Raw genomic sequence first — 15,302 nt, forward strand, 5'->3', positions numbered from 1 at the left:
TTTTTTGCACTATCATCTAAGCTTCAGACTACCTCCAGTAAAACTGCTTCCAATACTTCTCTATATCCTTTTGGATTAAAGTCAGCTGCTTCCCTTAAATTGAAGGTATGTATTAAAACCTATTCCATTTTTATCTTCTATCAAACCAAGTTCTCATTCTCTTGTAAGTCAAATGACGTAGACCGAAAAAAACCCACTATTCTCTCTTTAATTTATTCTGTAGTAACGCGACCCAACCAAAGTTTTACGGTTGAAGAAAAATAATTGAAAGGTAAACACGATAGAGTCATTTCATTATTTGGAGTTTGTTCTTGGAGGCTATAAATAGCAGAGAGCTCTTCCACCATTGATAGAATAAAAAGGAGGATGAAATTGCAAAAGAAGAGAAGAAAGGGAGGTGAAGAAGAAAGCTACGCTATTTGGGATGGAAGGGTATTAGCATCACAAAGTTTCATTAAATGAAGGTGAGGACAAAAGTTAACTATTTTAAAACGAAGGGTAGAAATTAAAAACCACCCCTTTTGAAGGACAACCAGCGCAAAAACTTGATAACTATCCTTAGCATGTGTTGGCATATTTTTAGCCAACTATTTGGCTTAACAAACAAAAGTCCAAAAAGATTGGCATCCTAAAGTAAACTTCATTTGTTACTATGTATTTTCTGGGAAAGTAAAAGTGATCTTACTTATTTTATGCTCCATAAATATCTATCCATTAGTAACATTCCTAACATAAGTTCAATACCTATCTTGTTACCGTATATATTTACTAAGAAGGTAGACGTTCTCTTCCTTATTTCGTGCTCCATAAATATCTATTCATTAATTACAATACCTATCCTTTTGGTTCCCAACCAAAGACGCCCAAGGACCTCCGTTAATGAAATCAACCAAGCTTCCATACTACTTCATAAGATGTATAAAGTTTATCGTGAATTAGCTAATTCTGTATTTCACAAATTAGATCATGTATATTATGCTTGAATTCTGTTCAATAACTGATCTAAGTCAGTTATAAAAGTCTTTTAAGAGATATATATTCTGATACACATGTATGAAGGACAACTTATATAAATTATACACATTCTGAAGGACAAATAAATTCATGTATATCATGCTCAAATTATATTAAATAACTAATATACATAGTTATACAAGTTTTATAATAGATATACACTTTAATATAAATGTATGAAGGACAACCTATAGAGTCATACACATTCTAAACATTCTGAAGGAAAAGTCAGTTTTTTTTTGGTAATTCAAAGAACAAACTAATATCATCAATTACTTCATACTTCACATCTAAACGTCTAGATAGTCCATAAGAGTCCATATACTCAACGAATGTCTCAAAGTAAGTATGCTAAAGACTGAATATCAACTAGAAAAAGTGTCCATCTTCCAAATCTTTAGGATGAAGTTAGTATGAGGAAGCCAAGAAGAGATGTCATTCATGACATTGGCAGTTACAACAAGCTAATGCCTTTGTTGAAAGTTGATTGAAAGAGCATGATCGAACATTTGGAAAGGAATTCGGTAATGGAAGTGAATAGGGTAATGATACATAAACAACGTATCCAGTCGTTTTGAGTGTTTGAATCTTTTTTTCCCCAAATGGTACTTCTTGTAGGATCAACATGCATATTATGACTTGCAGGGACAGTTGGAACAGTCCCAAGAAAATTGTAAGCGTATCAGAGAAGAAACCCAAAAACTAGAGATTTTGAAATAAATAAATAAAATAAAATATGAGTTGATCAAAGTTAACATTCAGGTTAAACATACTCGGAATCGAGGTTTGAGAGTTCTCGTAGTTCCGGATGGTGATTATGACTTAGTTGGATAGTTTTAACGAATCCCGAGGAGATCAGAAGTCATTCGAGCGCTTGAGTTGCATTCTAGTAGAACTGAAAGTTAAGAGTTGAACACAGTCAAATTCCTTACTTTACAAGTTCAGATTCACTATTTGAGAGTTCTAACAGTTTGTATGATGATTTGGACTTATCTGTAAGTTCTGGTTAGATTCCGATGAGTTTACTCGGGTTTTGATCATTTTGCATTCATATTTTATGTTTAGATGTCTTTTTGAGTATAAACGGTACCACGTTGAGCATATGAGTTCTAAATTGTGTTTTGACTGAACCATTAGATCTGTATTGTAATTTTAGAACCATAGAAACAAGAATCGTCGAATTCTGAGGTTGTATAAGAGAGTTATGATAATTTTACCTTGACGGGTTGTTGCTGGTACCCGTGCATCCGCAAAAGCGGCTATTGCCGCAAATGCGAAGACCGCAAGAGAGGATGGATGTCCCCAAATGCAGCAACAACAGGCATTAAAAATCGTACTTCACCTCATTCATTTAAAATTGATTTTTGACAGTTATAGAGTTCAGATTTGAGCGATTTTCGCGGTGTTCTTTTCATTTCAACGTGGGGGATAAGAATCTAACCTTAAATTTTGTATTTCAGTTTGATTGCACCAATTAATTAGTGAATTAATTTGTATTTTGATTGGGTGTTTCAGGGTTTTTTTTACCACATAGGAAAGTGAAATTTATGAATTTAGAGGTCGACTTGAAGTCGTTTTGGGCTGAAATTTCAAATATGGATTTTCGAAGGAATGGGTAATCCGATTATAGAAGAGAATTCTGGTTTTAACCCTGGGACTGGGGGTTGACTTTTTAGTTAGAATTATTTTGTATAGCAATATGTTTATTGTTGGACTCGTTTAACCTCGTAGAGTATTATTTTGGATAGATTGGAGTTGTTTCGTGAAATCAGACGTTATAGAGCTTCCGGAAGACTAAAACTTCGCTTGGATTGAGGTAAGTTAAGCTTTGACTCCAATTGGAGGAATGCTGTTGCTAATTAAATCATGTAGGAGTATCTTAGTATTTATCAACTCAAGCCTTTAAAGCAATCGATACAGTCTCATCGAATAAACAACTCCAAATTACGGTATATGTCACAAAATAGTATACATGATCTTGTACGCGCTCTCCCCACAACGTACAAGGTGTTTAAAAGACAAATAGTGAAATTTCTAAATCATGACATCCAAAACCAAGTATTCAAGAAGTTAAAATCTTACTTGCCTTACACCCGGTACGTAAACTTCTCTTGAAATTTCAAATTCTCTTCAAACGACCTCTAATAGCCTCAATATACTTAAAAACATAAGTAACGGGCCCAATTAATCCAGAGAAACTAATTCGATAACTTTAGGACACCTCGAGGTCAAAGTCAACTCAAACTCACCCCTTGAGTCAGTGGTCCTGAATCCAAAATTAAACACGTGGACAAGTTATCCATAAGCTATGGAGTCTAAATCTATAAACGAGTTTCAATCGTGATGCCAATTGGGGGATAAATCTTAAATTTTTCTGTTTCAAGCTTGGGGCTAAATCTTAACATCTTATGACTCAAATCATAAATTTAAAAGTAAAAGCATATCTCAATATCACAATCCAACTCCATTTTTAACACATTACAATAGTACCCATCTCCAAAAGAATGGAGTAATAAACATGAAAATGGAATTCATTGATACCTCTGATGAGGTTGCCGCAATGTCAAAATTAAGAGAACTACCCTGCTTCTCACGCAATTCCTGAGCAAATACTTTGTATCTCGTCCCCACAATTGACATCTATAAGTACATATTTTTAAATACATTTTTCGCATCATATTTGTTACTCTTTTCTTGTGTATAAGTTCATTTCGACCACTTTATGCCTGATATGTGTGTTTCATGTGTGTAGGATATGATTTGATGAAAAGCTGGTGATTTGATACAAAAAGAGATGAAAAAATGAGTTTGAAGTTTGATTAAAAGTCATTCCCAAGTATTCGGATCAAGCTAAGCACTCGAGGGTCAAGTACAAAAGAAGAGAAGTTGAAAATGACGCATCGCAAAATAAGACCTGAGAATAAGGCCATCTCCAACCTTGCACCATTTTTTTGCACCAAATGCTATTTTGGTGCAAAAAATGGTGTTTTGGAGCTCCAACCTTGCACTATTTTTTGCACCATTTTGGTGCATGAATAAATACAAGACCAAATTTGGTGCAACACTATTCATTGCACCATTTCTATTCATTAATAATTTTTTTTTTTTTTATTATATAACACTTTTAATTTAACATATTATAAATTTTAATTTTTACATTTAGATTCCTAATATACCTATTCATCTACACCATTACTATTCATTAATATTTTATTATTATTTTTTTATTATATAACATTTTTAATTTAACATATTATAAATTTTAATTTATAATTTTAGATTCCTAATATACCTAATTATTTTTTATGTAATATCTTATAATATTAATTTTACATCTTAATTTTGGAGTGTAAGTTTTATAAATTAATTTTCGTATATATTATTTTATATAAAATTGTAAGTTAATTTTATTATAAGTTATAATTGTATTAAAAAATATAACCATCACAAAAAATGAAAAGTGCAAATATAAAATATAATATGTTGTTAATAAATAACACAATGTTCAATAACATAATAATTTCGAATATATAACACAATTATAACACAATGTTCAATAACAACACAATGATCAATAACATAACAATGTTCAATACATTAAAATTGAAAATACATTAAACAACATAATAATTTAGAAAATTATAACAATAATTTAGTACTCTGGTAGGTCGTTTCCAGATCCACCAATATCATTAAAATATTGAGTGTATGGGGCAGAGGATTGTTATGGTTGTGGCTATATGGGGCAGAGGATTGTTGTGGTTGTGGCTGTTGAAATTGTTGACTTCTTTTATCCATTATTCATTTTTGTTCTTGTCGAATAAATTCACGAATATTTGGATCACCAATAGAATCTAAATTCGACAATAATTTTTTTTATTTTCTTCTTTAAATTCTTTTAGTTTCAAAGCTCTATCTTTCATCTCCAAATCTCGCTGCCTGTCTGCACCTGACTTTGCCAACAACTCAACAAGCCGATTATTTTCTGATTGGACCATTTGCATAGCAGATGAAAAACCTTCTTCGATTTTTCTCCTCAATTTTGCTTTCTTCACCCCAATAGGTCGTTGTGATGATGTGGAATCACCTGCAACATCCTCATTCAAATTTAGTGAAAATGATGATAAGTTAGGAGATGATACTAGAGGTGAATCAGGAGTAGGAGTCTCAGACTCTGATGATATATAAGAAGATCCTTGCTTTCGAACTTTTTTACTTCCAGCATCGACATCTTTAAACTTCTCAAAATCCTTCATCATATCCCACACATGATCAAATTTAAAATCTTTTTTGTAGTTTGGATCTTGCATAAGTAAACATTTTGCTTGATTAATCTGCAATATTTAAAAAAAAAATTGAAGGGAAACTGTAAGTAAATATATACAAATAAAGTATAAAAATTTACAAAATAAATACTCACAATATCTTTATCTGAAGCAACACTAGGATGCAAATTTTCAACTTGACGTACACAACCATTTAATTTTCTTATAGCCTTCTCAATAACTTGAATTCGACATTCCAACGATCTTTTGTTGCGATACTCCCAACACTCATCCTTTGCACTATTGTACCCATCTTCCACTCGACCCCAAAAATTATCTCTAGATTGATTTATACCCGTTATTGGATCTTAAGATACATCTAAATAAAATTGGCATAATACCATATTTTCATTGGTAGAGTATCCTGTAGATCGGGTAGACATTTTTTGCAAGTGAATAGAGGAAAAGTGGATTGTATGGTTAAAGAAAAACTAAAGCCAATTTCGTATGAATGAGTATTTTGGGACTTGAATATATATAGATAAAAGTAGAGACAAAATAGGATAGATTTCATCTTGATCTCAACCATTGAATGGATTTCATCCTAATCTCAACCGTCGGATGGATTTCATCCTTATCTCAACCGGATAATAAAAGCTCATGATACGTACTTCGAACAACGTGCTGATGCTATGGGTAGATTTGGTTTATCTACTGTACAAAAAATCACAGTTGTGTTTAGAATGTTGGCATACTATTTGCCAGCGGATGCCACTGACGAATATGTGAAAATTGGAGAGTCAACTGCAATTGAAAGCATGAAGAGATTTTGTCAAGCTATCGTAGAGGTTTTTGGCCAGCAGTATCTGAGATCACCAAGAGCTAACGATGTTGCAAGGCTTCTTCACATCGGTGAGCAACGTGGTTTTCCAGAATGCTGTGTAGTCTAGATCGTATGCATTGGAGATGAAAAAATTGTCCAACAAAGATTTGGCCGAACAATATGGTGTCGTAGCGGATCCCCAACAATAATTCTTGAAGCCGTAGCCGATTATGACCTTTGGATATGGCATGCATATTTTGGTATGCCCTTATGCACCAATAATGACATTAATGTTTTAGAATCGTCACATCTGTTTTCCAATCTTGCTAAAGGTATTGCTCCTCCCGCCCATTATGTTATTCAAGGAAACGAATATGATGTGGGTTATTATTTAGCTGACAGTATATATCCAAAATAGTCTACAATTGTGCAAACCATTCATGAGCCACAATCTCAAAAGAAGAAATATTTTGCGACGAAACAAAAATCATGTCGAAAAGATGTTGAACGTGCATTCGGAGTTTTGCAATCTCGTTTTGCAATTATTGCAGGGCCGTCGCGTTTTTGGAGAAAAGAAGTGCTACATGATATATTAACATCATGTATTATACTGCACAACATAATAATCGAGGATGAGCGTGATCTTAATGCACCAATTCAAGATGCTTGGGAAGGTTCAACTCCAACAGTAGAAATGGTAGTAGATGAAAATTATCGATTTGAACAATTTTTAGCTCGACACAAAAAAATTAAGAACAAAGATGCTCATTTTGCACTTCGTAATGCATTAGTAGAGCATTTATGGGAGCAACGTACTAATCATGGAAGTTGAATATTTATGTAGAAATTATAAATAAATTCTACCTTAATGTAATATTATTTATTTAATTATATTTTATCAATGATTTCACTTTTATTTGAATTATCCATTAATATATATAACGTATAATATTTGCTTACAATTTATATTATTTAAAATTTTATGGTGTAAAATAATTTTATATTAAATGATTAGATAACAAAGGATTATGAATTACATGGGATGGATATGTAAAAAAGAAAAAAAAAGAAAGGATTTTTTTTTATGAAATTAAAAATAAAATTTAAGTAAAAGAAAATAATATAATATAAAAGAGAGAGAAGAATATAAAAGGAATATTCTTTTTTGGTGCAAAAAATGGTGCAATGGGTTGGAGTTAATTTGCACCATTTTGGTGCAAAAAATGGTGCAATGGGTTGGAGATGCCCTAAGAGAAGTAATTAGTGTAGAGGCGTAAGTTAGCAGGGTTGTTAGACTTTATACAATAGTGAGGCATCAAACTAGCTCTGTTTAAACTGAAACTTTAGTAATGTCTCTAAAAGCTAGCTTGGCATTCTGTTGTCCTGATGTTTGTTTTAATAAATACAAGGATTTAACAAATCTGCATATTGGATTTGTCTCCCCATGACTTTTATTTCACCTTGTATCTTCATTTACACCTACTGGAACTTTGCCTTTTGAAAGTGGGGCAATGTCATGATCGCATCTGCAAACCTTATCCCGTGAGCTTTAGCAGATGTTTTTCATTCTTGAACCGGTCCTTAGTAACCTTTTCAAAGTGAACCTCACCGCGTACCTTTGGAAAGGTGCTCCCTTTGCTTACTTCTCCAAAGTTAACGATGACACTTTCTCATCATGAAAATTATATGTTGTGCCCCAGTCAAGGAGATTGGATTGTAAATGCTTCAATCTCATTCTTCTTAGGTTCAATCCATCTAGGATTTTTGCTTGCTTCTGAGTATGAAGTTTAGTTGTTGATGAAGATCGAGGCTGCTACATAGGCCTTATATGAAGAAGACAATCCCTCATAGGATATGTACTTACATAGGCAAAGGGTTACCATATTCTATGTATATCACATTGTATATCTGTTTGTTACATGTATATCATGTACATATGTGTATCTCCGCGATAAACAATATGATATACACATATTGTAGTGACTTTCATGAATGAGCTGGAATATACTTTGATCTAAATTAATTCTCCCAAGAATTTGGAAACCGTAAATGTAGCTATTACAAACTACAAAGTTCATCACGAAATGCAAATTGATTAGTTCTGATTTTTTTAATGCATTTTGGTTTCTGTTTTATAAAACAATTTCAAATATTTTTGCCAACAAAGAGGAACAGAAAAATGAAGGGAATAAAGAAGGATGTTTGGGCCTCATTTAGAGGTATTATTGATAGAAGAAGGGAAAATGGTGGTTTTAGTCCTGAGTTATTGTCTAATTGCGATTTTTGTCCTTGTGTTAATGCACTAAGCACATTTAACCTTTAATTAAATAAAATGTAATTTTAATCCTTGAACCTAATTTGAACGTAACACGTTAACTTTGACTAACAAAGGAAATGTTCGACACAGTACTATCACAAGTCTTGCGTCATTTCCTTAAATGAAGTAGAGATGCATGTATACATTTTCGCTAATGGTGTCAATGGGTCGGCGCCCGGATCCGCCCGGAAACCTGCCACCACCACGCCCGCCCAAGCCCACTAAGAGGTGGGGGCCGGGCTAGGTGGGTTTTATTAGGGTCAATCGGGATGACAAGGGGACAGCCTTGACCACCCGCCCAAGAAATTACTCGGTGATGGCCCATGGGACCGCCCGCCCCGCCCACTTCAAATTAAAAAAAAAAAAGATAAGTACTACATTTATTACTAATAATAAGTATTTTAAAAACATTGTATCCCAAAGAAATAGTAGCTATAATTGTGGATTCTTAAAATTTTGGAAGCAAATATATGAAATATTTATTAATTATTCAAATCATAGTTAGAATCTTACTTTAGTTAATTAAAACTTAACCATTAATTTTAACTCATGTAATGTGTCTCTTATTCAAGTAAGAACTTGAATTTTATTTACAAGAATAATAATCTGTACGCAGTCAAAATAGAATTATAAATGTAATTGTGTAAAACTAATCCTACACAAGCAGCAACTCCAAGATAAATTTCTGCAAGAAGGGACAAACATTGATCGCGTTCAAAAGCAACAAGACATTAGAATAGCCGACAAAATCAAGAATGACAAGCCTCCGAAATTGCCGATGCGTGAAATAAATCAAATATCCCTTTTAAGTTACTATCTTGCTGTTGGCTTACACAAGTTCAAAAATATTTCAATAGGTTATACAGTATATAATAATATAAACTATTAGTTATATATATATAATAATATATTAATAAAATCTTATTAGTTTCAAATATTACATATATAATAATAATAATTAAATATTTTTTAGCGTATTGAAATGTCTCCGCCGATGATGGAGAGGTGACAATCTGCACATGACATTAGGACTTAGGATCAGATGAGATAATTAAATTAAGAACTTTGGTTTAGTATCAAAACTCGTGCATTGTTCCCATTTAGTTCCCACTTAGATGAGTAGGAAATTTAGAGAAAGAGGAGAGTAGGGAATTGTGAGATAATATATAAGAATGAATGGTATTTATAGAATTAAAATAGCCAAAGATAACGTAAGGAACTTGATGGTTAAAATAAAGTTGACAACAACTAGATTTTAAAGTATCAAACTTAATAAATTTCGATTAATTTTTTTAAAAAATAATTAAAATTCTACGCCCCACTAACTAAAACCCGGCCTGGCCCACTAACTAAAACCCGGCCCAGCCCACTAACTAAAACTCGGCCCGGCCCACTAACGGGCCCGGTTAGCCCGAGGTGTAGCCCCTATCCGAGGTGGGCTGGGCCGGACACCCTTTCCCTCTCCAAGCCCGGCCCCTTAACTTACGGCCCGGCACGGCCCCAACCCGGCCCCTTGTGGCTCACATTTAAATGGCCCAGCCCAGCCCGGCCCGGCTCACTTGACACCCTAATTTTCAGTAGGAGAGCAACCTGGTCTAATTTCAAATGCAAAAGTAGATGTGAGATTTGACCGTACACATTGTTATGAGAATTCCTTAGTTTTAGTTTAAATAAGAGGATAGAGAAACTAAGTCAGACACAAATAGTAAAACCATTTTCCATATGCATACATGTAATTATACTACATTCAAGTGCACAAGTTTCTTGCTTTCCTATTTATTTATTTTTCACTATCTTCTGCAAATACACCAATTAATGAAAACTGAGAAATATGAAATCAAACGTGAGCTTCTCCGTATTTTTGGGGTTCCATTTAGCTATAGCCTATATGTGTAGTAATAAAAACCAGTTTTAAACCCATGTTAAAGTCACGACACCTGTGGTTCTAAGATTCATTTTTCTCTATTCCATATTTTTAAAGTTTTGGGTGAAGAGGTTAGCCACGAAGTGGGGAAAGGAAAGAGAGAGGGGAGAGATGGAGAAACAAAAAGAGATGGATCATAAATGTTGTTCCTGTAGAATGACCGAAGTAGTTAAAAAAGTTATCTAAAGTTAACGGTGTTAAGTTCAAGTTAGGTTTAAGGATTAAAACTGCATACTTTATTTAATTAAAGATTAAATGTGCTTAGTGCATTAAAACAAGGACCAAAATCACAATTGGGCAATAACTCAGGGACTAAAATCACCATTTTGTCATAGAAGAATGATAGTTACGAAAGCGGAGGACGCTTATAATGAGGACTAGGTGCCTATGGTCCGTGCTAGCACAGGCCCAATGCTGTGAAAATTGAACCAATGGTTTATTAATCTTTTTGTGCGATTGATGTGACTTTTTTCAATCAGTCTAAAAAAGAATGACTTTTTTTTACATAGTTAGTAACAATTTGACTTTAAACTTTTCATTTTACCCTTAATAAGATGCCACAAATATATATGACTTTTCTAATTGAACCAATCTAATATTATAGAGATAATACACAAAAGATCAGGAGGTAAAGTAGAACATTATTCACATGGTGCCTAGACTTTGGTCTTTGTGCTAGCCTGTTTGCCTCTAACTAAATGGTATGACCTAAATTAGCTTCTTCATGAAAGATGTCACCGTTATCATGTATGTGTTCAAGGATATATGGAATCTATTTACGTGTGTGTGCAAGAAAGAAAGACTCAATAATATTTTTCAGTGAAAATCTACTCGATTCAATATTTGAGCTTTAGTATATGTAATAGTCAATAACTCATAGTAATAGTAGACTTAATCAAGTACTAGTTGGTTTGTTTTGCATATAAAAGAATAGCGAGTATTACATGTTACAGTCAAACCTCTCTATAACAGCATCATTGGGTCCAAATTTTTTTGGTTGTTATAGAGAATTGCTGTTATACACCTATAACAACATTTGCCATGTAAATAATAGTTGGCAGTTATAGGCAAAAAAAATGCATAAAATTTATTTTATTTTTATTTTTTAATGTTGTAAAAAAATAACAAATTATTAAAATTTTAAATCTCAAAGATATGAATGCTTCACTAACTAAACAAGAACAAAGTTAATACAATTTCAATAAACTCATAACTGAATGTATAAAGTTGTAAATTCTAAAGCACACATTTTAAATCTACAATACTTGAAAATTAAATTCTTTCAAGATTGATGCAAGAAATTTTGTTGTAGCTTGTTTCGCAAAATCCAATCTGTTAGTGGTGATATAATGCTCGAATTTACGAAGATTTGCGTCTAAACTTTCAGCAAATGGGTATCCAATTGCTTTCCCTTGAAGGTAATCTAAGAGTTGAACCGTTGAATCTTCTAACCTAGTCCAAGTAACAATAGGTTGAGGTTCTCCGTCAGCACTTTCATGATCGTCTTCGCCTTCCATATTCTCTTGTTCTTCCACTCCAATGACATGGGCAATAATATCTTCATCAATGAAAGCTTCACTGATAGGCAGTGTTGCATCAAACTCCACATATGTATTCATATGTAATATTCTGTCATAAATATAGGATATTAAGGCATCAAATTAAATATTTGGTGAGAACCTATACTACTTATTACTGGTAATCATAGATATTATATTTTTATAAAGATGGTTAATAATTATATTACAAAAAAAAAAAAAAAAGCAAATAGCTGTTATATGGGGGGTAATTTTACAAAGAGAATACTGATAAAATGTTGTTATAGAGAAGTAAAATATAACATAAGAAATCGGTTTCAAAAAATCTTAGCTGTTATAGAGAGGTGTTGCTATACGCGGATGCCGTTATAGAAAGGTCTGACTGTAGTTCCAAATCATAAAGCGTAATTTTTAACTTTTCTATCTAAATTTTAGTTTTAAATTTATCTTATAAAGTTTCATTTGTTACGATTTATGGTTACATATAAAATTAATAATAAAAAAGTTCTTGGCCTAAATAGCAAAAATAATATTATTACGTTTGGTTATGAACATAAAGCTCGTGGAAACTCAAATGTGTCAATATAGTATGTTCATGGAATTTATTAGTATTTCAAAATGTAAAAACATTTTATTGTCAGTGTTGTAAATTGGACCCAAAATAAACTTACTTTTTTTTTTTATCAAATTTTGATTTGGTGTGTTTGAAAAATATATCAAACTCATTTTAGTTTTTATATATAAATTAAATTCAAATATTTAAATGAGAAAAACTTCAAATATAATTTCTATTTAAATTCAAAAAAATTCCGAGTTTCAATTGAAGTATCTTATTTCCCTTTTTAATATGTTGAAAGAATGAGTCTTTTTATATTTGGCATTTCTTTAATTCAAATTCTATATGGCTTTTTTAATACCACAAATTTAAAGGGCATTTTGGAACATTACACAATTTTTAATTCAAGATGACAAGATTTAGATTTTAGTTTATTTTTTAAAATTTTATGCTTATTAAAATTAAAACACTAAATTGAAATGGAGGATTTTTTTTTATTGAGTACTCTTAGTTTACTTTAATCGAAAGTGGCAAAATGTAATAATTAAATTGGATATCTCGCTAATTTTAGAAAGAAAGAAAAAGAAATTGAATGGTCATAAATGTTACTTGAAATAAGACTTATTTTCTGAAAACCTCTCTAAGAACAAGCAACAAATTAAAAAAAAACTTTACAATGGGTGAGGCATAAATATGAGAGTCCGGAACCAAAGTGACCCAAAAAAAAAAAAACATTTTGAACCAAAATACCCCAACAAAAAAAAAGGTTACATAAATACCTTTAGCGCAGTAAAATACTGCGCTAAAGCACTTACCCGTGACGGACCCGTTAAGTGTTTTAGTGCAATATTTTACTGCTCAACCAAATACTTGCGTTGAGCATCATCGCTTTTTTCGGGGTTAATATGACCTTCTTTCCTATGCATTTCTTAGGGCTTTCGGGTATGCCACGTCCCTCTTTCTTCGACCATGAAAGCTTTGTCACTACGGCGAAGCTTCAACGACCAAAACCAATTATGGCTACCCCCTGGTATGTGCCGCTTTCCTAATCAAAAGATAGGAGAGCACCCCTTCTCCCGAAGTTACGGGGTCATTTTGCAGCACTAAACGAAAATTTCTCTCACCTATAGCTAAAAGATTTTACTGCGCTATAGGAGTCCACCTTTTTTCAAAAACAGCCTCTTATTAAATTTTCACTCTTTTTTACGTAGTTTAGCCGTATATTAATCATGCTTTGAGACTCCGGAACTTCAATATTTTATATAGAACCCTACATATATTTGTACGATTAATAAGGTAGGCTCAATAAATCAAGGATACGCAAAAGTTTGGATTATCGTTTTAGTGGTTGAAAAGTGCTCGAAGCCATTTTCTGTTTGAAGACTTGTAGTCATTAGCTTTACGTTATTTATCTTTTAGGGTTTCGTGTTATTTTTAAATTAATACTTAACTTTATTTCAAATGTGTCACGTTTTTTTTTTATTATCAATTTAGGATGTGAAACTATAAACAATAATAAAGACTAAGATAATATTTATAAATATGCAAAAAATATATAATATTTACGATAAACTGTACAACACTAATGTATATACGCTATCGTGGATGAGTCCCACATGTGGTATGCCTGAGACTATCCTTCGGCCTAAGGCTCATACCATCCCCACCGCCCTCGCCATCGTCTCCATCGCCCTTTTTCCTCTTAATAACCGGGCGCTCCAAGTCATGATCATCTCCCATTCCCCTGGCTCGTGCGCCCTTGACTAGAATGTGCTTCTTCTTGGGATCTGGTCCCGCTAGCACGGGCAGAACCTCATGCTAACCTGGGTCTGGAAACTCGACCTCTTCCTCGTTCGGGAGTTGCCACCGCAGGCGCCGAAGGATGAACCTGAAAAGTATATAATAATTAGTACCATTTCTTATTTATATTGAATACATTAACGTTTGTTGAATAATCAAACCTGTGTGTCAACGGGCGCCTGAGTAGGCTCCTGAGATGGGTCTGTAGGCTCCTGAGATGGGTATGGTGGTGAATATGAGGTAGTCTCCTGGACGAGATGCTGTTCGAAGTCCAAATAAAGGTTATAAAAATTAAATAAATATTTACCTTATATTGAATACAATTTGCTTTAAGTAAAAATCTTACCTGCGCCTCGGTAGTCTCACGAGAAGACACCTCTGCCTCGGCAGGCTGATGAGAATGCTCCTGAATGGGCCGCTCCTGTGGACCCACTGGCGCCGAACCCTAAAATATGAAAAAAAAAATGAAATAATAAGTAACATACATGTTTAAAATAAGTACTTTAAATAATCAAATATGTATATTAAATATTGACCTTATATTGAATAAAACTAATTTTAATAAAAAGCTTACCCGTGGCTCGACGGGGCCACATGGGAAGCCACCGCCCGGCTCGGGCAGCCCATGAGAAGATGCCCGAGAGTGGGTGGCTCGGTGGACCCGCCGGCGCCGAATCCTAAAATATAAAATATTACTAAATAATGAGTAACATATATATATTTAAAATAAGTAATTTAAATGAAAAAATAAGTATTTTAAATACTAACCTAGATCAAAAACTCATCGAAGTGAAGAATCGGCTCCTCTAAATTCTTCACAGTGCCGCTCATCGCCTAATGAAGCCGCGTAACGCCGCCCAATCGACGTTATCATGCTCCTCCATGTATGCATTCCGGCTCGGCCGCGATGAAGACCCGGTGTATCTCGGCGAAAGTAAGCAAGAGCGCCGGCGTAAACGTAGGTGAGTTCCCAGGTGAGCTTCCACCGGCCTGGAACGGTTGCGGATGGACTAGACCGGGAACGTCCTCCGAAATGGGATCGGCCTCATCTGCCTCATCTACCAG

The 15,302-nt window shown here is 33.5% G+C and overlaps 1 protein-coding gene and 1 long non-coding RNA gene across 2 annotated transcripts; both read right to left on the reverse strand.

Annotated features, from left to right (window-relative positions):
- Positions 1-4,760: 4,760 nt before the first annotated feature.
- Positions 4,761-5,646, reverse strand: LOC132051587 (uncharacterized). The gene is made up of 2 exons (XM_059442727.1): positions 5,435-5,646; positions 4,761-5,348 (listed from the first exon to the last, which is right to left on the reverse strand). Exon 2 carries the CDS (start codon positions 5,322-5,324, stop codon positions 4,869-4,871), a length of 456 nt encoding a protein of 151 aa, XP_059298710.1. The 5' UTR covers positions 5,325-5,348; positions 5,435-5,646; the 3' UTR covers positions 4,761-4,868.
- An 8,616-nt stretch (positions 5,647-14,262) lies between these two features.
- Positions 14,263-14,684, reverse strand: LOC132054375 (uncharacterized). The gene is made up of 3 exons (XR_009414275.1): positions 14,584-14,684; positions 14,399-14,497; positions 14,263-14,325 (listed from the first exon to the last, which is right to left on the reverse strand). It is a non-coding gene; the product is annotated as an uncharacterized LOC132054375 (long non-coding RNA).
- Positions 14,685-15,302: the final 618 nt, after the last annotated feature.

Source organism: Lycium ferocissimum, chromosome 4, assembly GCF_029784015.1.
Source record: "Lycium ferocissimum isolate CSIRO_LF1 chromosome 4, AGI_CSIRO_Lferr_CH_V1, whole genome shotgun sequence".
NCBI classification, from domain to species: domain Eukaryota; kingdom Viridiplantae; phylum Streptophyta; class Magnoliopsida; order Solanales; family Solanaceae; genus Lycium; species Lycium ferocissimum.

Coding starts and splice junctions, on each gene's coding strand:
- LOC132051587 (XM_059442727.1), bottom strand. CDS start 5,324: ATGCAAGATCCAAACTACAAAAAAGATTTTAAATTTGATCATGTGTGG.